Source organism: Taudactylus pleione, unplaced genomic scaffold (genome assembly GCF_031769625.1).
Source record: "Taudactylus pleione unplaced genomic scaffold, aTauple2 ptg000040l, whole genome shotgun sequence".
NCBI classification, from domain to species: Eukaryota; Metazoa; Chordata; class Amphibia; order Anura; family Myobatrachidae; genus Taudactylus; species Taudactylus pleione.
In genome coordinates, this window is record NW_028284442.1 from 10870609 (window position 1) to 10896961 (window position 26353).

The 26353-nt window shown below is 40.5% G+C and overlaps 1 protein-coding gene across 1 annotated transcript in view; it reads left to right on the forward strand.

Annotated features, from left to right (window-relative positions):
• LRRIQ1 (leucine rich repeats and IQ motif containing 1) overlaps window positions 1–26353 on the forward strand; it is a 210355-nt gene that overhangs the window by 35095 nt on the left and 148907 nt on the right. Inside the window, exons 8-10 of the mRNA XM_088455388.1 lie at window positions 3814–3966; window positions 6363–6513; window positions 8441–8634. Of these exons, the coding sequence (XP_088311514.1) occupies window positions 3814–3966; window positions 6363–6513; window positions 8441–8634 (498 nt within the window). The remainder of the gene's footprint in view (window positions 1–3813; window positions 3967–6362; window positions 6514–8440; window positions 8635–26353) is intronic.

A 26353-nucleotide genomic window follows, 5' to 3' on the forward strand; every position in this document is an offset into this window, starting at 1 on the left:
GAACTATATATATATATATATATATATATATATATATATATAAAAATAATAATAATAATAATAAAAACAAATCTCTCAACATTAGTTCAAATTCATTGACATTTTGTATGCGATATGTTAATAGAATCTAGGAATATACAGCTGACTGTTGAAAACTCCAAATATACTAGTTAACCAGTCTGCTAAAGAGTGTACAGTATCTTACCAAGTTAGAGAGAGCCCATAAATATATAGAGTTCAACATACTCTATTTGCAGAGCGTATATTGTATGAAGTTGCATTGCACATGCATTTACGATCACTACAGAGTCACATGCATTTTGATCGTTTATGAATGAAGATGTAGAACTTGGATGTGATGGGACGTGCTCATGTAGGAAAAATTCAGTGAGGGCGTGTACAGGCAACTGCGGGCTTTGCAGACCTGAGTAACCATAACAATAAACCTTTTCGACATCGTGCCTTTTAGCACTTCGTATAGGTCAGGTACAAGTGCTCACTGATATTGATGAGTAATAGCAAATCAGATGCTTATACTACAAACGCAGATGCAAATGCATTTCTAAATGCATACAGCTCCTACATGTTTCTGTGTCTGTTCCTTTTGAGAAATGTACGTCCAATGTTCTCCCAACTCTGCGTCCAATGGACGTCCAATGTTCAACCCAGAGTCCACAAATATAAACTTATACAGTACTTTAAATTGTTACTGTGTTTTTGATTTTTTTTACATGCCAGAAAAAGTCAGCAATATTACATGCATAACTTAACAAAAACAATTCTACATCTGTTTACACATTTCAAAATAAGCCACTTAAGTTTTGGAAAGAAACATGTTTGTGATTTTTTTTTAATGTTATATATGTGTATATTTATGTACATGTAATGTGCATTTTGTATACAAGTGCTCTCAGGAAATATCAGTGTTCTTATTTATATGTATAAAAGATTTGTTTGATAAGATTAATGTAAAACACAAAAACCTTCTTTGTGGCTGATCTAAAAAGAAATAGATTGTATATATAAACATGAGTCAGATTGCTACGGGTTAGAAAATAAAAATACAATGTTCTAGAAATAAATATTGTAATAAGCAGTGGTGCAGCATAGGAAGAGCCTTTATATATAACGACAGTTCTGTTTACATGGATTAGACTAAACAAGAACACAGAAATGTAGTAATACAATGGAAACATTTTGCATGCATTGGTTAGTGCAGATAAACTGAAATGATTAATTTACAATTACTGTCTTAATATATAAGAAATTATTTTTAAGTGTAACTATAACAAACTTGTGACCCGTCCCGGCTTCGCACAGGAGCAATTTTGAATTTACGGCGATAGACTTTTTTTAATTGAGATCTTATAAGATTTCCTTCTGACGTCAACACGAAAAGATTTCCTTTTTGACATGACACGTAAAAGGGCCACGTAAAGTTGTCCATGAGAAAAACAGTCTCCACTTAGGTAATCTCCAGCCATGTTTAGTGTCTGTCCCTGTGCTTTATTAATAGTTATGCAGACTCTTACCGGGAATTGGACTCGTTTGAAATTAAAGAATCGTTTTTTACATAACTGAAATAGGAACAGTAAAAGAGGAGAAACTGAAATTTTGTAATAGTAAATAGAGTTTACATGAGTATTTCTGGGGAAACCGGATAATACTTATCAATCTCTACATGGTATATAATAAAGTCCATTGTTTTGAAATATCTTTAACGGTTTAGGCAGCGTAAGCCAAGAAAGCGCTCAGACGTCCGTTTTTTCATGGACTTCCTTCACTATAATCGTCACTGCTCAGCTCACTTTTGTCATACATTACTGCTTCATACACCTAATCCTTCCTCGACAAATGCTCTATAGCACAGGTTCTCAAACTCGGTCCTCAGGACCCCAAACAGGTCTTGTTTTCCAGGTCTCCTCACAGAATCACAAGTGAAATAATTAGCTCCACCTGTGAATCTTTTAAAATGTGTCAGTGAGTAATCTGGACACCTGTGCACCTGGTGGGTGCACTGTGTGGGGTCCTGAGGACAGGGGGCCTGATTCAGAGCCGCTCGTAAGCGGCCGCTCGTTCGCTCCGAGCGATGTTCGCACATCTGCGCATGCGTATTGGTCGTACTGCGCATGTGCCAACCAATCAGTGCGGTCGGAAAACGTGTGTTCGCAAAATTGCGAGTGCCTGCTAATTTGAGTGACAGGATGAGGCGTTTGTGGGTGGTAACAGGGGAAGGTGCTTGAAAACGGGGAGTGGAGATCTGAACGCAGGCGTGCCAAACGGTCAAAACGGGCGTTTTAAGGGTGTGCATAATTAACAAAGCAGCGTCATTGACCACGTCACTTGGTTGTCTCTTAGCCTGAACTGTTCGCAAGATTGCGGTAGGAAAATCCAACCACAAGCACTGCGAGCAGTTCAGACGCCTTTCGATGTACTCGATTAATCTAATAAATAGCAGAGATGACGTATGATGCGAGCGGCCAGGGGGCGTCTTTTCAAAATAGCGAGCGCATGTTTCATTTGCTCGCTCAGACATAGAGGCGTCAACAGACCGCAAAGAGCGAGCGCTCAATTTAAATAGCCGGCCCCTTTTTCTGAACGAGCGAGCACAAATAGCGTCCGGCTCTGAATCAGGCCCAGAGTTTGAGAACCACTGCTCTATTGAATAGTGGCAACTGCATCAAAATCTGTCCAGTGGTTCTCAAGATTAGCCTGAACAAACAGACAGGTGCCTGCCAGGGACTTTATTTGATACTATGTATAGATCATTTCGGCTGACTATAAAAGAAAAACAAACTGGAAAAAAATAGTAGAAAAATAAAATTAATCCCAGCATCAGCAATTTCTTGCTATCATCTCAATCTACTATTTATAATAAATCCATTCTATGTCATATATATCAGTTAGAAGGATGGAGTTGTCTTTTTGTATTTTAAAAAATATGTTTGACCTGTGTACTGCTTCTTGTTATGATTCATGAAAGGAACCAATATATTTTTAAAAAAATCTGTCAACATAGTAATCCTCTCTGGGATGCTACCACATTGTATTCAGGGTGGAGGAGGGTGTTCCGTCCTTTGCAGAGAAATGCTGCTGTCAGCAAGGCTCATTGGCTGTATTCTGCCAGGGAAGGGCCATCTGTCCTCTTCCCCAATGATGTAACGCTCAACGTTCTCCAATCCCCAAAGTAGAAGTGATCTATTCCAGCACTGTGTTGTCTCTGGTAGGGGAACACAGCTTTCTTTCCTGTCATATTATGACCCAGCGCATCTGAAATTATGCTTTTACCACTGACAGGACTCTACAAAATCAGTAATTGGGAGCATTACTGTGCAAATTAATTCAAATTATAAATTTAGATAGAGATTAAAAATGTACAAATATGAGGGTCCCAATATTCTTATCACTCTTGGCATAACTATTACTACAACAAATGTCTGTAATGTGTCTGACCATGCCTTAGTACATGCCTTAGTACATGCCTTAGGTACATGCCTTAGGTACATGCCTTAGGTACATGCCTTAGTACATGCCTTAGGTACATGCCTTAGGTACATGCCTTAGGTACATGCCTTAGTTACATGCCTTAGGTACATACCTTAGTACATACCTTAGTACATTTCGACTGTCGGCTTCCTGACTGCTTCCCCTATTTTAGATATTATCATTGTGTGTATTACTGGATATTTTTCTTTCTTTTCTTCTATTAGAAATATAGTCTAATTATTAACATAATCATGAATGTTTATAATGTAGATTGCAATGCATTAGTAAAGTTGTTCAGACAAGACCTAACCTTTGTGTTATTACTAGGTTACAACACTGACTCTTAATGACTTGTCGGGATGCAGTATTTCCACATTGTCTCAATGTGCGAAACTGAAATATCTGGCTCTGACACGCTGTGGATTAACCGCACTTGATGGTTTAAGTAGCTGCAAAGAACTGCAATACATAGATGTGCAGGTATTGTCATTATTCTCCTTACCACTTCACAATGTGCGGGCTATCTCTTCTCTCGGAGATAGGTACAAATACGTAATGAGTGTATTGTTTTTCTACTATAGCAGGCCTGGCCAAACTGTGGCTCTCCAGCTGTTGTAAAATTACAAGCCCCAGCATGCCCTGCCACACTTTTAGCATTCCCTAATGGCAAATCTGTAGTAGGGCATGCTGGGACTTGTAGTTTCACAACAGCTGTAGAGCCACAGGTTTGCCAGATCTGTACTATGTTGTCAAATTATTTAAAAACTTTACTGCTCACGGTTCTTTTCTGTTGTCATGTTATTAATTAGCATCACAGCTTTGATTAATAAAGTATTCATCTTATATGACACTGAATCAATCATTCACATGTATCAGGTGCAATGTTGGCAAAATAAACCTTTCAATAATGTAAAACGGTTTTGGACAACTGAAGACATTCACAAGGTTATCTGCACTAGATTACTATCCCCTCTATTGTCCATTTACTACTGATGCTTTTATCACAGAGTGAGCAGGGCTGCCATGAGAAATTTCAAGCCCTGATATAACTGGGACATAGCCACACCGCGTTGGAAATTTCAGGCCCCTCCATATATGTAGCACCGATGAAGGGGACATGATTGCGCCATGTTCGGGGTGTTGCTACACAACATCTGTTCCACTGTCGTTCAATCACAGATGGTGCTTTTACTTGATGAAATTGTGCCATACTTACCGACTTTTAGCTCCTTCCGGGAGGGAGCTGTCGGTCTTTCACAGTGGAGGGTGTGTAGCAGCAAAAGGGGGCGGGGCATGGGGCAGGACAATGTGATTGCGTTATAGTGGCCCCACCCCTTTTTCACAATGCCATGATTAATGGCAATGTGAAGCAGGGGGTGGGGCCACGATGACGCGATTCAGCGTGAATTGCGTCACGGGTCCCCACTGCTGCCAGGGTTTATCGTGGAACCGCGTGTGGGGGGATCTCCGGGGGCCGGGAGGCTTGCCTGCCTTTCCGGGGGGGGGGGGCAGGAGTGGAACCCAATTTTCGGGAGGCTCCCGGCTGAATCGGGAGGGTAGGCAAGTATGAATTGTGCACACCACCCATTGACCGTGTCAATAATTCTCGGCTATGTTTTCATTTCTGGAGCGTAGGTAGTCACTGTGGTGACATTACCTCTTCTGCAGATATGCTGTTTGCTGCCATTTGTATTTATTTGCTGCTACCACCCCACTACTGCATCTGCATGCAAAATACCACGTTACAGTGTCACAGACGCTGACAATGGAAAGTAGCATTTTGCATGCAGATACACCCGCAGATACACACAGAATATAGGCATGCTGCATATCATTTTAATCAGCAGAAGCTGCTTGTGCATCCTAAGATGCATACAAATAAAAATAAAACGCATTTGAAGGGTTAAAGTCTTACGAAAAGACGCTCAGTGCTACCGAGTCACACAGCGCTTATACATTATGTGTATTGCAACTGGTAGCGCGTGGAGGATAGATGTATGTGGACACATCTGTATGCAATGACACCGATCCCATTCATTCACTGAAAGTACTGCCATCACTATCAGTGCAGACATTTATGCTTGGTACAAGAGTTCCATCTGAAATCAGACAAATCTATGCCTACACACAACTTCTGCAATTCCATCTGCATGCTAACAGCACACTTATCCTACATGCTAGCTCCTAGTTGTGGACCAGTTACATCCACTAAGCCGCAAGTGGAGATGCAGCTGACATTTGTATGCATCGAAATCGCTTTTAGTTGCCCAAAGTTGAATATGCAGACTCTGATGCATGAGCTGTTGCTAAAAATTGTGAGTTCAGCATCTTTGAATCAGGTCATATTGGCTGAATTAATAAAAGTAACATGGTTTAGTAAATGATTAATATAAGATGCTCATTATTAGATGAACAGAGATTGATAGAAATGCAATTAATGTAACTCATTACAGTTAATATATTAATTAAATCAATAAATGATAATCCCCAAAAGCACAAAAGAAAGAAAAAAAATTGAATATAATTATAAAAACAAATTTTGAAAACAAAAAGAAAATTATTAATAGTTACTAGCTTCCACTTATACCACATTAATATTAAAATTAACACAATTACACCAAAAAATACTCCCAATTATATATTTTTTTGATTATCCCTAATTGTAGGTATAATTGATTTATACATTTTGATTTGCATAGTGAAGAAATTTAGCGAAAGCAGTGTAACTGTATTAGATTTAGAAAGCTGATCTGCTTAGGCCCTGGTTTTTGCACACATTGCAGAAAAATTAATGCTGCTAATTGTGGTTTATGTGTTAAATCAAAATTGCACCTTTACTAATTGCAATAAATTGCTTCCATATTTTCTTTATACAGGAAAACTGTATTAATGTAATTAACTGTCAAGATTTGGAGAATCTAACTGTACTGTTGTTGAGCAAGAACCAAATTACTTCAATTCATGGAATAGACAATTGCACAAACCTTATGAATCTGGAATTATCATTCAACTTAATAACCAGAATTGGTAAGCATCGCATTTGCAAATATGTTGTATGCATTATTTTGTCATGAATGATTTAAGAAAGTTTGAATGTAGAAAGTAATATAGATTTTAGAAACCAATTTTAATTGCTCTTAATGCTTTTACAAAGAGGGGAAAGAGCTGCAAATATCCCATAATTTGCTGTATTAAATTTATATTTGGAATGCTTAATATTTTTTCCTTTAAGATTTTGTAGTCTTTACCACTTTTAGAAAGCACACATATTTCCGGCTAATGGCCATTGTTCATAGTCATTGTGGTATTAGATCATGCTTTTTCTTAGAAGCATATATCAGCCAATCCCCTTGATTTATTTTAAATATTTTTCTGTCCCTCTTTTCCTTTTGGATTTCTAAAATATAGCTTCATTGTTAAACCTTATTACTGATTACATTAATTTAGCATGCTGTGCTTATAGCTCAATGTACAGTATACAAGGCAATTTAAATGCCTACCTGCCTCATAGTCTACTCTGCTTTACATTAAGGTGCATAGTGATTACTTTTTTAACATCTCATAGATCAAGGATCATTGCTTCCTATGGAGAAGAACTCGTGATGTTCATATTAAATGCTGTATGTACAGTACCATGAAGAAAGTACACAAGTAGCAGCCATGGTCTATCCCCATTCACAGTGCACATGAGAATGAAAGCAGTTTATACTGGATGGCACCATAGGTGCATAAAACATACCATATGTATTCAAATCTTGTGTAGTTATGGGGGAGGTTTTACAAATATTCTTAAGACAACAAGTGCAGAAGTTGCCCAGAACATCCAATGGGCTTTCTGCAAACATGTATCTAGTACATTGTATAAAATGATCACTAGAAACTGATTGGTTGCAATGTGCGACCTCTCCACTTGTCCTCTTTAGAATGTTTGATAGGGGATGTCAATGTCAATATCCCAACCGTGGGGATTCGGCGGTCAGAATACCTGCGCCGAAATCCTGACACGTGTCAGAATCCTGATGCCGGCATCCTGACCACCGGAATCCCGAAGGTAAGTAGCAGGGTTAGGGGGTGGGTTAGCGTTAGTCACTAGGGGGAGGGTTAGGGTTAAGCACTAAGGCGTGAGGGTTAAGTTTAGGGTGCGGGGATGTGGGAGGTTAGGTTTAGGAACTAGGAGGGAGGTTAGGTTTAGGCAGCGGGGAGGGAGGGTTAGAGGTAGAGAGAGGGGGAGGGTTAGGATACAATCTGACAGGTGTTACTATCCTAACCCTGTCAGGATGCTGGCGTCGAGATTTTGACCACTAGGATCCCGAGTACTGGCATCCCGTACCTAACCTGTTTGATAGGTATCCCACTTAGTATGTGATAATCCCCAAAAGCACAAAAGAAAGAAAAAAAAAATGGAATATAATTATAAAAACAATTCTAAAAAACAAAAAGATATGTAGTGGCATTCCGTACCTAACCTGTTTGATAGGTATCCCACTTAGTATATGATAATCCCCAAAAGCGCAAAAGAAAGAAAAAAAAATGGAATATAATTCTAAAAACTAATTTTGAAAACAGAAAGAAAATTATTAATAATTACTAGCTTCCACTTATATAGTACCATTATACCACATTAATATTAAAATGTAACACAAGTACACCAAAAAATACTCCCAATTATAATTTTTTTGATTATCCCTAATTGTAGTGATATGTAGTAGGAACAGTGGAGAGATATTTATTTGTTCAGCCTTTTTCTACTGTCCTCTTATTTGGAACTCCTTCCTATGTTTATCATGTTATAGTTATTTCCTCCCCATCTTATTTATTTATTTGCATTGCTTTGTTGTTAGTATTATTATTAGTTATTTATATAGCGCACACATATTCTGCAGCCTTTACAGAGAGTATTTGGCCATTGACAATTGTACAGAAGTCCTGATTACTGTATATATACTTTGTGTAGGTGGAATAGAGTCTCTCATTAATCTACAACGGTTAGCTTTGGATCATAATCAGCTAATATCAACCAAAGGTCTTGAGGCCACTCCTATGCTTACATATTTGGATTGTTCCTATAATTATCTCACTGAGCTTGAAGGAATTCAGAACTGTGGCCTGATGCAATTTCTCAAGTTACAAGGGAACAACTTGTCTGAGGTAACGTGTTCTACATTGTGGTGTCTTACAGGTTTCCTTTTGTTTGTTATTGTCCTATAGGAGCATTGGTTGCATTGTGTAGGAGCATCCTGACATTACTCCTGTCTAGCACAGACTACATGTCACCTCTTGTTTATATGTACACTGCAGTCACAATTACAACACTTCTTATAAACACATTGAGGGAAATGTATCAAGTCGTCTAAAAAGGGGAGAAGTGACAAGTGGAGAAGTTGCCCATAGCAACCAATCGGCTTCTAAATATATATTTATAGAATTTACTTGATAAATGATAGATAGAAGCTGATTGCTTGATATTGGTAACATCCACTTTTTAGAAGGTTTAATACAATTCCCCCTTTATATCTCATCTGTTTTAGGGCAATATATATTTTGTTGTTTTCCATTTGGCAGGTTCCTTTCTATGTATTTTATGTAGGGACATATACTTGTTACCCCTAAATCTGTTTTTATTATGATTACAGATGTGTCCACATACATCTAGCCTCCTTGCACGTTAAGCACCCCTTTTAGTTGCACTATGCGTCTAGCACTGAGCGTCTTTTCGTGTGACTTTAACCTTTAAAATGTGTCTTATTTGCTGATTAAAATGATATGCGGCATGCCTATATTCTGTATGCGACTGTGACTGTATCTGCATGCAAAATGCTACGTTACAGTGTCACATCCGCTAACATTTTGCATGCAGATATAACCGCAGGTGCACATAGAATATAGACATGACGCATATCAATTTAATAAGCAGAAGCTACTTCATCCTAGTTGCATTGATTTGGGAATAAGACGCATTTTCAGGGTAATAGTCACACAAAAATATGCTTGGTGCTACTGAGTTGCACAGCGCTCACGCATTATATGAAACGAGGCTGAAGATAGATGTATGTGGACACATCTGCAGGTTTTGCAAGAAAAACACAGGGTGTAAACAGGTTGGGTATGATCTGATGACAGTCATGATGTTGACATACATCATGTTGACATTGACCATGTCGACAATCATCATGTAGACAGTGATGAAATGTTGGCATGTCAGAATGTCAACATATCATCCCTGTTGGCCCAGCGGTGACCTACCTGCTCCCAACGGCTGCAGCAGCCCCAGCGACGTCTTCCAGGTCCCAGTGGTCTTGTGACTGTGACCAGTGTCGGACTGGGGCATGAAGGGCCCACCAGGGGAAGACAATGGTAGGGGCCCATGCTTAAAGGGTGTGGCCAACCTCCTGATTGTTTTGGCCAGCCATCACAAAGGCTTGGCTAACCATTATAGAGGACATAGCTTCTAGACAACATGGACACTGCAGAGCATGGACTATTCATCCATGTTCCTGCTCTGCCAAGTATCTGACTCTGTAATAGAGTAACAATTTATAATTCAACCTGACATTAGAAATGGAGGTGGAGCTCACAGGCAGTGGGGCCCACCGGGGATTTCCCCTGTACCCCTGTGGGCCAGTCCGACGCTGACTGTGACTTCTGGATCAGACTTCCGGTCCCCTGTTCGGCTAAGTATTTCTCCCCTATCCCTAACCCTCCCTCTAGTGCTCAAGCCTTAATTCCCCCTTCCCGCACAACCTAACCCTACCTTTTCCGATTCAGCCTAACCCTAATGCTAACATGCTGAGAATTTTGACACATTTCCTTTCGACATTTTAACAATGTCAACATAATAACTGTTGACATTGTGGTGTCAACAACATGAATGTCAGCATTGTCTTTGTCAACTTTTTGACTACATCTCAGTGTAAACCCATAGCAACCAATCAGTTGCAACCGTTCAGTATTCAGCAGGCATTAGACTTCTCCAACCTATAGTGCACCATTGCTCTTTGCACCAAGGTCCTGATTCAGACCCACTCGCTGCCGCAGGCAGCTCCAAGGGTCTGTGGGTATTTTTTTTTGTCTTCTAAAGAGAGAGTGATGCCACACTAGTTCCTGTGAAAAGATTTAATTTTAGATAAATTGTAGAACCAATGTACCATTTTATAATGCCTGTATTACGGGAACGTTTAACAATTAGGTGGTTCTCCCAGAGTCATATGTAATGAGCATATATGTCAAAGAACAGGAGAAGACTATTTTGTGTGGCACACTTCGTAATTATACTGTATATTATTTAATGAATTATTAAATGATAACTTTTCATATGATGATTAAAATTACACAAATCCCAATATCTTACCTTAACATATATGTAAATATTAATAACCCTAACAAGAGTAATACTCAGTGTGGTTAGTAAAATACCTGATTGACTGTTAAGTTTGCAATATATTGTGGGCAGTAAGCTGTCCTCAGGTTAGTATAGACTCAGACAGTCACAGGTAAGAGAACAAAAATTAGAAAGTAATCTTTCTGTTCTATAACCTTTATGGGTTTTATGAAAAGCTAAAGGTGTTCTTAATGTCATAGCAAACACCTGTTAGACTTAAATTATTTGGGGTAAATTTACAAAGAATCGAGAATGGTCGAGTTTAGTTTTTTTTTTTTAATCTCGATTTGCATCGGCGAATCTCTGGTGATTTTCCCGGTTTTCATCTCGCAAATTTACTAAGAAGTGAGTTTAGCTGAAAGTGAGTTGGCCGATGGTGAAGCAGATAGAGATATCTCCCCCAAGTTGCAAGTGAAGATGAGATTACTCACCTGAGACTGCAGTGTTTTCTCTCTGCAAATCTCTCCCGAGCTAGCAGTAAAATATTTGCTGGCTGCTTGTGTGTTAAGACCTGTAAAAAACGGGTTAAATGTTATTGAAAAAAATTAAATAGGGTCCCCCTTCCTAAAGCTTAACCAGCCCTGGACTTGCCAGCCAGTCCTGGTACCTAAAGTTACGGGGAACAAAACGAGTAGGGTTCCACCGTAATTTAGGTACCAGCACCAGCTGCAGGGACAGTCCTGGTTTTAATTATAGGGGGAAAAAAATTGCGTAGGGGTCCCCCTATAATTATACCCAGCCCCGGACCCTTTCTAGCGGGGGGCTGATGCCACAGCCAGGGAAGCCCTTTCACCAGGCCCCGCACACGCAGCATAAGTCCTGACCGCTAGTCAGCCCAGGCCAGGGATCCCTGGGGAGTTGGGGACCCCAAAAGAGACACAAGGGGGTGAGAGTCGTACCAGACTAGTCTTAGAATCCACCCCTAGATCCACTGGACCAAGTTAGGTAGATATTTTATTTACTAGGACCAACTTATTATTATTTTTTTTTTAAATGCAACTCTATGGACCAAAATTACATACGTTGGTGGTGCTCCCGAGTCAGAGAAAACTCAAGATAGACTAAGGAGACAAAAAATACTTCTTTGTTGGGGGCACTGCTTAATGTGATTAGTGATTGCTTTAAAAAGTAACTTTTAATGAATTACTTCTAAAAAGAAGAAGGACTTAACATACAGACATATATAATATACATAGAACACACAATTCACCCTTTTAAATGGAATAGGTTGTTTTTCGTATATGTTGTTTCCCTTATTTAAAAGGGTGAATTGTATATAATATGTATCTTAAGTCCTTCTTCTTTTTAGAAGGTTGATAGTGTATGTAGTGTGTAAAAAATAGAATTAACAACATTATCTTTACAGTGGAACTACAGGTCCCAGCAAGCCTCCCCCGCATGCTGGTACTTGAAGAACCACAAGTACCAGCATGCGGTACATTAAGGGCCCGCTGGTACCTGTAGTTCACCTGTAAAGAAATGTGTAAAAAACACACAACACACACATCGTGAAAGTACAGTTTTATTACATACATACACACATACTCACTTACATTACCAAGAGTGGTCCCCTTGTCCAAAGTAGGCATCCAAGGTCTTCTTAAAACAAAAAAACATAAATTGCGATCCACGCAACTGATAACCAGGATGGTTGTTATCTCCCGAATGAAACTCTCAGACGCGACTCTAGCCTTTGTAGAGTTGTATCTGACCGTTCATTGGCTGAGAGAGGTGAGCCCCCACCTCTCTTAGTCAATGAACGGCTCCCTCCCTTGAAGTCAATGGTGGGAACCGCAGAATAAACTTTAGTAACCCTGCTTCAGGCTAGATAGATCTGTCTGAATTTCACATTGGGGATGGGCAAGGACTCCTGGTGAAGGAGACCATTACTAACCAGAGGTTTACCTTCTAACCAAGGCCAAGACTCAGTCCTGGACAAGTCACTGGAGCTTATCTAGGACAAGATAGAGGGGGGCCTTGATAGTTTTTGGGGACTTTAATTTGGCTATGGAGCCTCACATAGACACATCCTCTTGGGCCACAAGGGCCTCACTTAAAGAGACTAGTAAAGTTAGGAAAATTCTCTATGACTTTCAATTAGTTGATGGGTAAAGACTTCTAGTAGAGAGGGATTTCAGATTTTGTTCTCACCCTCAAAAACAATACTCAAACATTGAATACTTTCTTATTGAACACAACCACTTAGACATGTTAGCTAACTCTGTTTTGGGGCAGATAACCGTTTCAGGTCTTGTCCCTGTCTTTTTACGATTACCTGTACACGATCTACCCCCAAGGCATTAGCACTGGAAATTCAATGAGCAACTATACCATGACACCCAATTTTTTAACTACATCTCCCTCAATGATATGACATTTCTCCAATTACTTTGTGGGAGGCTTACAAATGTGTTATGTGGTGGAAATGTATCTAGTTAGGCACGTTCCTTAAATGGCAGAAAACTGAATTAGAGAATCTCTTAGCTCAAATCTTTGCCCTGGAACTTTTACACAAACCTAAATTGGCCCCTGACACTCTAGTGGAGCTCCAGAATGACCAAGCATCTTTCAATAGATTCATTAATAGTGATGTTAAAAGGGTGTATCGACCATGTAGAAATAGGTACTTCCAATGGGGTAATATGACTGATAAAATGTCAGTGAGAGCTCTTAGAACCCAGAGATTGCTGCAATGTATTAATTGTATTAAAGATGACAAAGATATTATGATATATACGAATGCACATATAGTGGTAGCTTTTCAGACCTTTTATTCCAAACAAGACAGTTTAGCTCACTCATGCACACCTCAAGAGGCTTTGTCTTGTGAGGAGATCTGGAAGTATCTCGAGGAGCTTGCCTTTCAGGTGCTTCCTGAGGTAATGATGGCTTTAGATTCCCTGTTCTCAAGGCAAGATGCTCTTAAGTCACCCTGCTTAGAAAGCCCAAATTCGGATGGATTTTTCATCACATATTACAAGACATTTCAGATTACACTTCTCCTGATTCGTTTCAAGCTTTTAATATGGTCTCAGACGGGAAGCCTGTTTTGGATCAATCTTTTAATGTGCATATAACGGTAATTCCGAAAGAGGGAAAAAACATTCTTTCTTGAATACTTTATCTCTTGTAGACATTGCCCATGGGTGTTCTCTTCAGTTAATTAGCTGATACTCATAAAGCCATTTGTCACTTTGTGTGGGGCTTTAGGAAATCCAAATTTAAACACGCTGCATGCTCATTAAACATATGCTTCATGGTGCGAAGCAGCTTCCCATGATTTTGATGTATTGTCAGGCTATAGCACTTAGTAGGATTATAGACTGGTCAAGGTGGATACATTGGCTGGACTTGGAGGAGGCATATTCTTCGGTTCGCTCATCCAACTTATGGCCCTACACTAAATGTGCAGATAAAAGTGAGGTCTATGGGTATACAGTCAGGTGCATAAATATTGGGACATTGACAGAATTTTCATATTTTGGCCTCTATTCACCACCACAATGGCTTTGAAATGAAACAAACAAGGTGTGCTTTAACTGCATACTTTCAGATTTAATTTGAGGGTAATTACATCCAAATCAAGTGAACGGTGTAGGAATTACAACCGTTTCTATATGTGCCTCCCACTTTTTAAGGGGCCAAAAGTAATGGGACAAACTAAACAAACCTAAATCTAACTTTCACTTTTTAATACTTTGTAGCAAATCCTTTGCAGGCAATTACAGCCTGAAGTCTGGAACGCATAGACATCACCAGATGCTGCTCTGCCAGGCCTCTACTGCAAATGTCTTCAGTTCCTGCTTGTTCTTGGGGCATTTTCCCTTCAGTTTTGTCTTCATCAAGTGAAATGCATGCTCAATCAGATTCAGGTCAGGGGATTGACTTGGCCATTGCATAACATTCCACTTTTTAGCCTTAAAAAACTCTTTGGTTGCTTTTACAGTATGCTTTGGGTCATTGTCCATCTGCACTGTGAAGCGCCGTCCAATGAGTTCTGAAGCATTTGACTGAATATGAGCATATAATATTGCCCGGAACACTTCAGATTCATTCTGCTGCTTATGTCAGCAGTCACATCATCAATAAATACAAGGGAACCAGTTCCATTGGCAGCCATACATGCCCACATCATGACACTACCACCACCATGCTTCACTGATGAGGTGGTATGTTTTGGATCATGAGCAGTTCCTTTCCTTCTCCATACTCTTCTCTTCCCATCACTCTGGTACAAGTTGATATTTGTCTCATCTGTCCATAGGATGTTGTTCCAGAACTGTAATGGGTTTTTTAGATGTTGTTTGGCAAACTCTAATCTGGTCTTCCTGTTTTTGAGGCTCACCAATGGTTTACATCTTGTGGTGAACCCTCTATATTCACTCTTGTGAAGTCTTCTCTTGATTGTTGACTTTGACACATATACACCTACCTCCTGGAGAGTGTTTTTGATTTGGCCAACTGTTGTGAAGGGGTTATTCTTCACCAGGGAATAATTCTTCTGTCATCCACCACAGTTGTTTTCCTTGGTGTTCTGTGTCTTTTGGTGTTGCTGAGCTCTCCGGTGTGTTCTTTCTTTTTAAGAATGTTCCAAACAGTTGATTTGGCCACACCTAATGTTTTTGCTATCTCTCTGATGGGTTTGTTTTGATTTTTCAGCCTAATGATGGCTTACTTCACTGATAGTGACAGCTCTTTGGATCTCATATTGAGAGTCGACAGCAACTGATTCCAAATGCAAATGTCACACCTAGAATCAACTCCAGACCTTTTACCTGCTTAATTGATAATGAAATAATGAGGGTATAGCCCACACCTGTCCATGAAAAAGCTTTTGAGTTGATAGTCCCATTACTTTTGGCCCCTTAAAAAGTGGGAGGCACATATAGAAACCACTGTAATTCCTACACCGTTCACCTGATTTGGATGTAATTACCCTCAAATTAAATCTGAAAGTCTGCAGTTAAAGCACATCTTGTTTGTTTCATTTCAAAGCCATTGTGGTGGTGAATAGAGGCCAAAATATGAAATTTCTGTCAGTGTCCCAATATTTATGCACCTGACTGTATTTACTAAAGTGAGAGTTTTTAGAAGTAAAGCTGTTGCCCTTACCAACCAATCAGACTCTACTTAACATTTAATTAGCACCTTCTGGAAGATAATAGCTAGAATCTGATTGCTTGCTATGGGCAACATCTCCACTTCTATGAACCTTAACATTAGTAAATTTACCCCTAAGAGTTGTGTTCTTCTGCAGTCTCACCACTTTCTCCCCTTCTTTACAATTCTCTTTTCATACCAGGTACCTCTCATTACTTTGTCTTTACTTGGATGGCTGCAGAGTAGGATATCTAGTTGCTAAGGATAAAACATTTCAGATCTGTCATTTTATGTCTTCTATAGGTGGTCTACCTGTAGTGGGTTGGGATTTGACCCCATTTGATACACGACAGCTCCTGCTCACACAATTTCTGGTATTTACAAATACATCATGTAATTCCTTCTTACTACTTGGAATTGTGGGAAACAGACCTGGCATTGAGAGGAGTGAGAGTAGTATGGAACATGGTTTTCCAGGTTGTCCATTCCTGCTTCTCCAGTGTCGAGGTACTGAAGACTCAAGGTGTTAACTAGATGGTATCACACTCCAGCCATAATTCACAAATACACTCACACTGTGTCTACTCTATGCTGATGTTTGTGAGAAACAGGCTCTTTATTTAATATTTGGTGGGACTGTCCTCTTATTATTCCCTTTTGGACCAAAATAATAGACTTGGCTTCAGAGATTTTAGGTCACCGTGTGCCCTTGGGCTCCGAGGTATGGCTACTTTTGTACTCTGACATACCGCTGGCCACATCTAAAAAAATTGTTGCTTAAATATATGAATAATGCTGCTAGTGCAGTTTGCCATTTCACTAGTACTTCCATATCCCCTCATTGCTGGTTTGGTGTCAGAAGATAGACTTTTACATGGCTATGGACGATATCTTTCTATTAGCTTCAGATAGATATTCAGAGTTCATGGAAATTTCGTTTAGCTGGATGGATTTATAAGAATCTCAAACCAATTGTACACTTATGTCCAATAAGTAAATATACGTTTACTGCTACAGGCTCCTGCCTTCCTCTTCAGTTGTAGTATCGGGCTACTGCCATCTCTCCAGTCCCTTAGCCTGGTAGTGTTCTCCTCTGAGTTGCATAATTGCCTGCATGCCTCAGATCACTATTCTCGCCACTGTTTCCCTTCCTCCTTTGCCTTTCCCTACTCCTATATCCTCTTTTCTCTCTCTCTTTTCCTTCTTTATATGTATTTACAGCAAATTATGTTATATTGGGGAAATTTTTAATTGGCACCTGTGAATACTATTAATTACCTTCTTGCCTTCTCCCTTCCTTTATTCTCATTTGTTGTTTAAACATTGTTGCAAAAATTTAGAAAATTAAGAATTTTTAAAAAAAACTTTATTTAATACGAAGGGGGTCAGTCAAATCAACACAATTTCTGAAAAAATTCTACTTTACTTTCTCTACTTTCAATTAAATTTTGTATAATAAATCTTGCCATGGGGGTAAAGAGAACCTCCAAATCTTAGCCTGATAAGTACACTGGTTTTGAAGTTATATGCCTTTAAAGCTGCAATTGTTTTAACAAAAAAATTGCTATTAACAGTTTTTTAAATTGCACTTGGGCAAGGTCTCATTTTAAACCTCTCTTTATGGGCTTTCATATGATATACACTACCGTTCAAAGTTTGGGGTCACCCAGACAATTTCGTGTTTTACATGAAAACTGACTATTATTTATCAATTGAGTTGCAAAATGAATAGAACATACAGTCAAGACATTGCCAAGGTTAGAAATAATTATTTTTATTTGAAATAATAATTTGTCCTTCAAACTGTATGCTTTCGTCAAAAAATGCCCCTTTTGCAGCAATTACAGCATTGCAGACCTTTGGCATTCTAGCTGTTAATTTGTTTAAGGTAATCTGAAGAAATTACACCCCATGCTTCCTGAAGCACCTCCCACCAGTTGGATTGGCTTCTTGTGTACCATACGGTCAAACTGTTCCCACAACAGCTCAATGGGGTTGAGATCTGGTGACTGCGCTGGCCACTCCATTACAGACAGAATACCAGCTGCCTGCTTCTTCCCTAAATAATTCTTGCATAATTTGGAGGTGTGGTTTGGATCATTGTCCTGTTGGAGGAGGAAATTGGCTCCAATCAAGCGCTGTCCACATGGTGTGGAATGGCGTTGCAAAATGGAGTGATAGCCTTCCTTTTACAAAATCCCTTTTACCTTGTACAAATCTCCCACTTTACCAGCACCAAAGCAGACCCAGACCATCACATTACCTCCACCATGCTTGACAGGTGGCTTCAGGCACTCTTCCAACATCTTTTCACTTGTTCTGCATCTCACAAATGTTCTTCTGTGGGATCCAAACACCTCAAACTTCGATTTGTCTGTCCATAACATTTTTTTCCAATCTTCCTCTGTCCAATGTCTGTGTTCTTTTGCCCATATTAATCTTTTTCTTTTATTGGCTAGTCTCAAATATGGCTTTTTCTTTGCCACTCTGCCTAGAAGGCCAGCATCCCGGAGTCGCCTCTTTACTGTAGACGTTGACACTGGCATTTTGTGGGTACCATTTAATGAAGCTGCCAGTTGAGGACTTGTGAGGCATCTATTTCTCAAACTAGAGACTCTAATGTACTTGTCTTCTTGCACAGTTGTGCAGCGGGGCCTCCCACTTCTCTTTCTACTTTGGTAAGAACGTGTTTGTGCTGTTCTCTGAAGGGAGTAGTACACACCGTTGTAGGAAATGTTCAGTTTCTTCACAATTTCTCGCATGGAATAGCCTTCATTTCTAAGAACAAGAATAGACTGTCGAGTTTCACATGAAAGTTCTCTTTTTCTGGCCATTTGGAGAGTATAATCGAACCCACAAATGTGATGCTCCAGATACTCAACTAGCTCAAAGGAAGGCCAGTTTTATAGCTTCTCTAACGAGCAAACCCGTTTTCAGCTGTGCTAACATAATTGCACAAGGGTTTTCTAATCATCCATTAGTCTTCTAACGCGCTTAGCAAACACAAGGTACCATTAGAACACTGGAATGATGGTTGCTGGAAATGGGCCTCTATACACCTATGTAGATATTCCTTTAAAAACCAGACGTTTGCTGCTAGTATAGTCATTTACCACATTAACAATGTATAGAGTGTATTTCTGATTAATTTAATGTTATCTTCGTTGAAAAAAACAGTGCTTTTCTTTAAAAAATTAGGAAATTCCTAAGTGACCCCAAACTTTTCAACGGTAGTGTATAACTCAGCGGTATGTTTCATTACAACTGAAAGATTTCACATTTTCAAAGTAAAAATTTTGATTTTCTCGAAAAAGACAATTTTAATTAAAAAAAAAAAAACCTCTCAAAAATTGTTCATACTGTTGTTAATAAATCCCCAAAGTTTTATTTTGGGATCATAATGAGATCACTTACCATAAGGGCTTTCATTTCTGACTGATACATGAAAATTGTATTTACTACTATCTGAGAAAATAAACAAAACAATATTTTTTCCAGTTGACTTCATTAGTGGAATGCACATTCCACGCAGGTGCGCAAATTTAAATGGAAAGATACTCAATGTGGAAAGACGGAATCGGCATGATTTACTGCCGGACCCCTGGCCGGCGGTTTAAATCCCGACAGCGGCAGCCTGACAAGGATGAAAATTCCGATCATCCCCAGGTAAGTATTCACTAACCTATTCCACCCCTAACCCTCACCCTCCCTTAGGGGTGCCTAACCCTAACCTTCCCCCCCAGTGCCTAACCCTAATCCCCCCTCTAAGTGCCTAAACCTAACTCCCCCTTCCCCTCCACCTAACCCTAAGTCCCCCGGGGGGTGCCTGACCCTAAGTCCCCCCCCCCCGGGGTGCCTAACCCTAACCCTCCTTCCCCCTAGCCTAACCCAAACCTCCCGGGGGGGTGCCTAACCTTAAGTCCTCCCTGGAGCCCTCAACCTAACCCTCCCCACCCTGCGGCTGTTCGCGCTCAGCACCCGGCATCACTTCGATCGGGATGCCGGGCGCCTATCTCGCGGTGTTGGTAAAATGACAGGCGTCTAGATTTAGACGCCTGTCATTTAACCCTCGCCGGGATTAAGCAATCGGGAAGCCGGCTGTTGGGATTAGGTCCGCAGGCTTCCCGACTGCATACAGGAAAGACACTTCAATTGTGTTGAATAGGCCCGTCTTTTACATTTTCCTGGACCACTACAAGTGGCCCAGGGACTAGTTAGGTTTGGGTGAGCTTTAATTAGTGAAGGAAAGCCCCTTAGTCACTAATTTAAGCATACCCAAACTTAACCTGTCCCTGGACCATTTGTGTCACATTTAAAATAGAGGAGTGCTTTATTACAGTGGAGTATCAGACTGGGAGAGTGTGTGCTGCAAGCAGGATGGAACAGCAGCTTGGAGAAGGGGTGCTGTTAGGGAGAGACACAGCAGACTGGGAGCAACACTGTACGTACAAGAAGAAGCATTAGTCACCCAGCCAGGCAGAGAAAAGAAGGCACAGTTCTTGAGGCTGCTGCCGATCTCCACAAAGCTAGAGGAGCATGTAATGACCTACTGCAATTAGAGCTCAGCATATGCTCCTCTCACCCCTCAGCAGAGTCTAATGGGAATTATTTCTGAGCAGTGCATTGCCCCAATAACTGCTAGACCCCAGTAACCCTCCTGCCACCTGCAACTGCCGCCAGGACAGTCAAAACAGCCTTGATGACTGACCTGGCAAGCAGCTACACTACACCCTGCGCTCTGAGTAAATGGCCAGCGCTGTCGCCATAGTCCCATAGAGGGTATGTAACTGCTGTTAATGACAACAAATGATGGCTCACATTTATTCTGGAGAAAGATGAAAACATTGATGAAAGTATAAGTGATATTCCTCCATCCAGCTCGTCCATCACCATTTTTTTCATACCATAGGAAGCCGGATGTTTTTGGTTTCCTTTGGTAGATGTTCTGTGTAAGGTGAATCTGTTAACTCCAACAGTTGGAATGTACACCCTTTCTGAAATGGAAATACTAAAAATAAATGAAACCTTCAGCCAATTCCAACCCATCAAGTAGCACCATCCATCCAGAGCAGCAGCACCAAATGGTAATGATCTGTAGTAAGCTTTCTTACAATATGTGAAATACATACAATTATCACAAAGTTTTAAATATTTTAGTATTAACATGCTGTGTCATTGTACATAATATACATCAAAGGGATTGTTTAAGGAGATAACTTAAAAGTAATGATCAGGCCTAGATACTATAGTTTTCATTTTCATTATTTTAAGAAACAGTCCAAAGTGAAACCTCTTGTAGCAGATGACCCCATCATGAGCCCAAAATAAAACTCTGGAGATTTATTAACAACATTTAACAATTTTTTTAGAGTTCTTTAAAAAAAAAATTAAAAGATTAACTTTTTTGAAAGAAAAAATAAATCAAAATTTTGATTTTGAAAAACCTAACATTTTTCATTTTAATTTAAAATATAATGCTGTGTTATATATCATATGAAAGTCCATAAAAAGTGGTTTAAAATGAGACTTTGCCCAACTCTCTAGCTCAATTAGATGAGCTGCAAAAGCAATTTCAAAAACTGTTAATAGCAAATTTTTCATTAAAAAATTTCAGCTTTAAAGGAATAAACTATTGATATTCTTACCCCTGTTAAAGCAAGAAATATTGATTTTATTTTATTGGCCACATGACTCTCAAAGTCACTTTAAGGTTTAAGGTTGCTGTTTCAATGCATCATCCCTATGTTTATTGGATAGCATTTTGACTTTTGGTATTGTAAGAACTTTTTTTTTGCTGTTGTAAAATGAGAATATCCTCTCTGTGTGAATTTCTTAGTTATAAGATGGTCACCTGGCAGATCTCTATTGTTCATAATTCTAGCAACACAAAGCATTGAGAATACAGTAGTCCATTTTGCAAGCTGGGGGTGGAGGTGATGGCTATTGTATCTCCGGTGGGGGATCCCATCAGTTGGTATGCTTTCGGCATCCCGGAGGTCAGGATGCCGATGCTTACATTACCGGCGCCAGGATCCAAGCCGCCTGGATGCCGAAGGTAAGTAACGGGATGGGTCGGAGGGTTAGATTTAGGGGTTAGGGTTAGGCACATAAGGGGGGATGGTTAGATTAAGGGTTCGGGGAGGGGAGGCTAGGTTAGATTCAGGCACTTGGGGGGAGGATAGGGTTAGGCACCAAAGAGGGAGGGTTATGGTTAGGGAAGGGAGTGGGGAAGGGTTAGCATACCTACAAACAAGTGTCAGTATGTTAACCCTGTCGGGATCATGACGTCTGGATTCTGGCCGCCAGGATCCTGAGTGTCGGTATTTCATACCGATTCACATCAGTTAATTTATAGAACACAGAGGTTGAGATCATATTAATTAGGCAAGTGATCTTAATGTTCAGCTATTCAATTTTTTGGTAGCTTATTTAGAATATAAATTAATTTGCATTGTCATGATGGCTAATGTCATCAATCAATGAAATAAAAGGTTCCTTCTCTCTATTCCATAGAATCTGTAAATTAGCACTTAATAGAAGAGTTTCCAATTTTATTTTAAATGATGAGATCCTTATGTATTTTACCGCAAACACCAGGATCCTTTAGTTGTCCCAACAATTCCAATCTATAGTCCGATATATTCTGTATGACAATTTCCCCAGATTTATCAGCAGAATGGGTGGGTGATGATGTCTTTGTATTCTCTAAGATTATTTGGGGCTCTCATTTCCTGTACAGTCATGTTTATCTGAGGGCTTAAGGTTCTGTTCATATTTAATGATGGAATCATTAAGAAGACTGCTAAAACATTTAATTAAAGCATTCGTTGACTGTGGGTCAAAAGTAGAAGTTCTGTGGGATCTACAATATTGGCTGATAGGAGACATTTCTTTATTAGTAAGTTGAAACATTTCTTGCAGTTTTAGTTTATGGACAAAGCTATGTATGTTTCAGTGTCATTCAAAGTTTTAATAATGAGATTGTGGGGCGTGGCCTAACTGGCAGAGTGGACAGACGTGGCTTTATACAGCTCCTGCCTTACCTGTCCTTTATAGAGAAGAGCCTGCGTCTTACCCACTTGACACATCGCTGCTCAGACACCTGTGGGAGCCCACACCACCCTGGCTCCATAGCCCGGACTATTGGAGCGATTTGAGCCCCCTGCTCGATTGAGGCCTACTTCTCCCCCTGAAGCCGCGGCCTCGAGTTTGGAGCCTCCGTGGTCCGCGGGTTGTGCCTCCGCTAACGTTGCCGCTCCTGACCCCAGCTATCTTCCGGGGTGTGCCGCTACCTTCCTCCGTGGGGATCCTCCGGTGAGTGCCTCTCCCACTCCGTCTTATAAGCCCCCTGGACACCGCTTTAAGGAGCGCTGTTTTAATCGCGGCTGCCGCCGCCGCTGGCTCCTGCTGGGCCCCGTGAAGTGACACATCAGCCCACAGCTCTTTCCCCTTTGAAGAGGCTTTAACACTGGGCTCTGCCCCACCACCCTCCTTGGTGACCATTTAAGGGGGTCTTGCAAAGCCCTGCAGGCCGCACGGATGTGTCCCCCTGGCTACATGTACACAGCCTCCAGCCCCAACTGAAACCTATAACACCCCTCCCAGTCCATACTCACTATAAGTGTGGGTTGTTGTCTCCAGGGAGTCGTCTGCCTTAAGGAACATTCTGAAGAGATGACTGGGCCTTCTTTCTCTGTATAACCCTCTGTGGTGTCCGTTATCCTGTTTAACTTGTGCTGGACTCAGTAATTATTCTCCATTACAGTGTTCTCTGATCCAGTGATACTGGTGCTCCCCCCGGTGGTCATAGCTTTTATTGCATGCCATAACAGCACTTGGCAGTAGATTTATATTTTTCACCTTTGTCGACAACACTTTTGAGCGATATTTATGACTGTCTCTAACATACTACCATGAAACAAGGCGTTATACATCCATAATGGCTATATAATAATCCCCTGGCCTCTGGGGGTTGGTGATCGACTGCCTCAACTTTTCATATGACATCGTAACATTTAAACGAACGTTTACTGCCTATTATTAACCTACATTTTCAGCTACCTATATGCCATGGGCAAAACCGGGAAATCTGCTCACAAGAAAGAGACTCCTCATCCTAGAACAGAACCATCTCAATCTGACCTACGTCCATTTCTCTTGCCAACTCCTGCTAAACAAGACTCTATCTCTGACTCAATAGCATCTTCACCAGATCCATCAAATCCTCCTAGCCCTATGTCAATGGAGACCCCAGCAATGCAATCCTCTGCGAAGTCCAACAATGACATACAAGAACTTCTGACATACGTCAAGACATTACCGACAAAGTCAGACATCCAAAATACTCTTCGTCAGGAATTGGCGTCTGTTAAGCAAGATCTTTCTTTACTGTCGGACCGCCTTACGTCCCTAGAAGATAGTCAAGAACACACAGATTCCTCTTTGTCTAAGTTGACAACAATAGTTGCCCAACAATCAAGGGAACTACTCTCGCTTAAAACCAGAATGGAAGACTTGGACAATCGTGGCCGAAGAAACAACATACGCGTCAGGGGCTTGCCTGAGGATGTCCTCCCCTCAAACTTAATCGATGCTTTAACAAAGATTTTCAATGAAATTCTCGGCAATAACCCAAACGACAAGCTACAATTTGACCGAGTACATCGAGCTTTGCGGCCGCGTGGCTCCTCATCCGACCGCCCGAGAGATGTAATCTGCCGATTACACTACTTTGCCCAAAAAGAGGAAATAATGCGGAAAGTCAGGCAACTAGATGGTGTGGATTTTAATGGCGATGTTATTCACATCTTTCAGGACTTATCGTGGCACACTCTGCAACAGCGCCGAGCTCTACGCCCACTGACTGATGAGTTGCGCAAACGCCAATTAAAGTACAGATGGGGATTCCCCTTCCACCTGCAGGTGACTCTCTCGGGCAAATCGCACACTCTCTATAACCCCTCTGACCTATTATCCTTTTGTTCTGCTCTGGGCCTTCCGAAAATTGAAACTCCTGATTGGAAAGAACCATTAGCTCAATGGGACTTGCCCTCAACTGAATCACGGCCTTCCTCTTGGCAGACGGTCAGGAATCCTCAACGTCGAAACAGGTTTTCCCCAGATAATTCCGCAGCAGAAGTTACCTGATTGTGTATTTCCATTTCCCTTTTCTAGGATAGTGTTCACTATAGAGAGCTAATTTATATTTAATATTGACAGTGTTATATTTTCCCATAATGTAATGTTCACTAAACTTTAATATGTCTTGATGTTTATATCTAGAGTTTTATACCTTGCTAACCTTTTGAGGTTGAAGTTGACACCAATCCCCTGTGCCCCCTCACCCGCTTAATGTATATTACTACTGAGACTTCGGACCATAATTGTTGTTCCGTGGTTTCAGTCGCGGGTTTTTCAGTATTGTTTATCTTGCATATCTTGTTAATGTCTGTTTTTCAATGTTGTTTTCTTTTTTTTTTCTTTATTTGTTTTTTCTTTTTTTTCCCTTGGGTCTTTGAATGCCATTATTTTTTTGCCATCCATAATGTCCCTGCCTACTAAAATTTTAATCTCCTCCGTCAATGCCCGAGGATTAAATTCTCCAGAAAAGCGTTCTCAAATGTTGCGCGCTCTATGGGCAAATAGAGTTGATGTAGCTCTGGTTCAGGAAACACATTTTAAAATTGCAGCGCGCCCTCAGTCTTTGTGTGATAGACATTATTCTGCTGCCTATTATAATAATAACCCAGAGGGGAAGTCGAAAGGCGTCGCAATTATTTTCTCACGCAAACTCCCCATTTCTGATGTAAACATACATAGATTGATTCCGGGTAGACTCCTCTTACTTACATGCCACATATATAATCAGGTCTTCACTTTCATCAATATTTATACCCCCAACAAGGGCCAATATGATTTTCTCCGGTCTGCAATGGATATGGTTGACCCCCTACTTCAGGGTATTGTTCTTTTGGGAGGAGATCTTAACTGGTCCTTAGACCCCTCACTAGATATATCTAAGGATGCGCCTAGGTATCCCCTTGCTAAGTACAAAAAAGTCAAGACTTTGTTTCATAATTACCAACTGGCAGACTCCTGGAGGACATTATATCCCACGGGCCGTAACTACTCCTTTTATTCCCATCCTCACAACACATACTCTCGCCTGGACTATCTATTCCTCAGCCATAGACACCTCCACATGCTCGCTGAAGCTGACATTGGGCCAATAACATGGTCAGATCACGCTCCGGTCTCATTGACGTTGATCCTTCCACATTTTTCCTCTAAACAATGGACGTGGCGATTAAATGAATCCCTCTTACAGGACACATACTGTAAAGCCGAAATCGATACTGCGCTATCTGACTATATTACCCACAACGACTT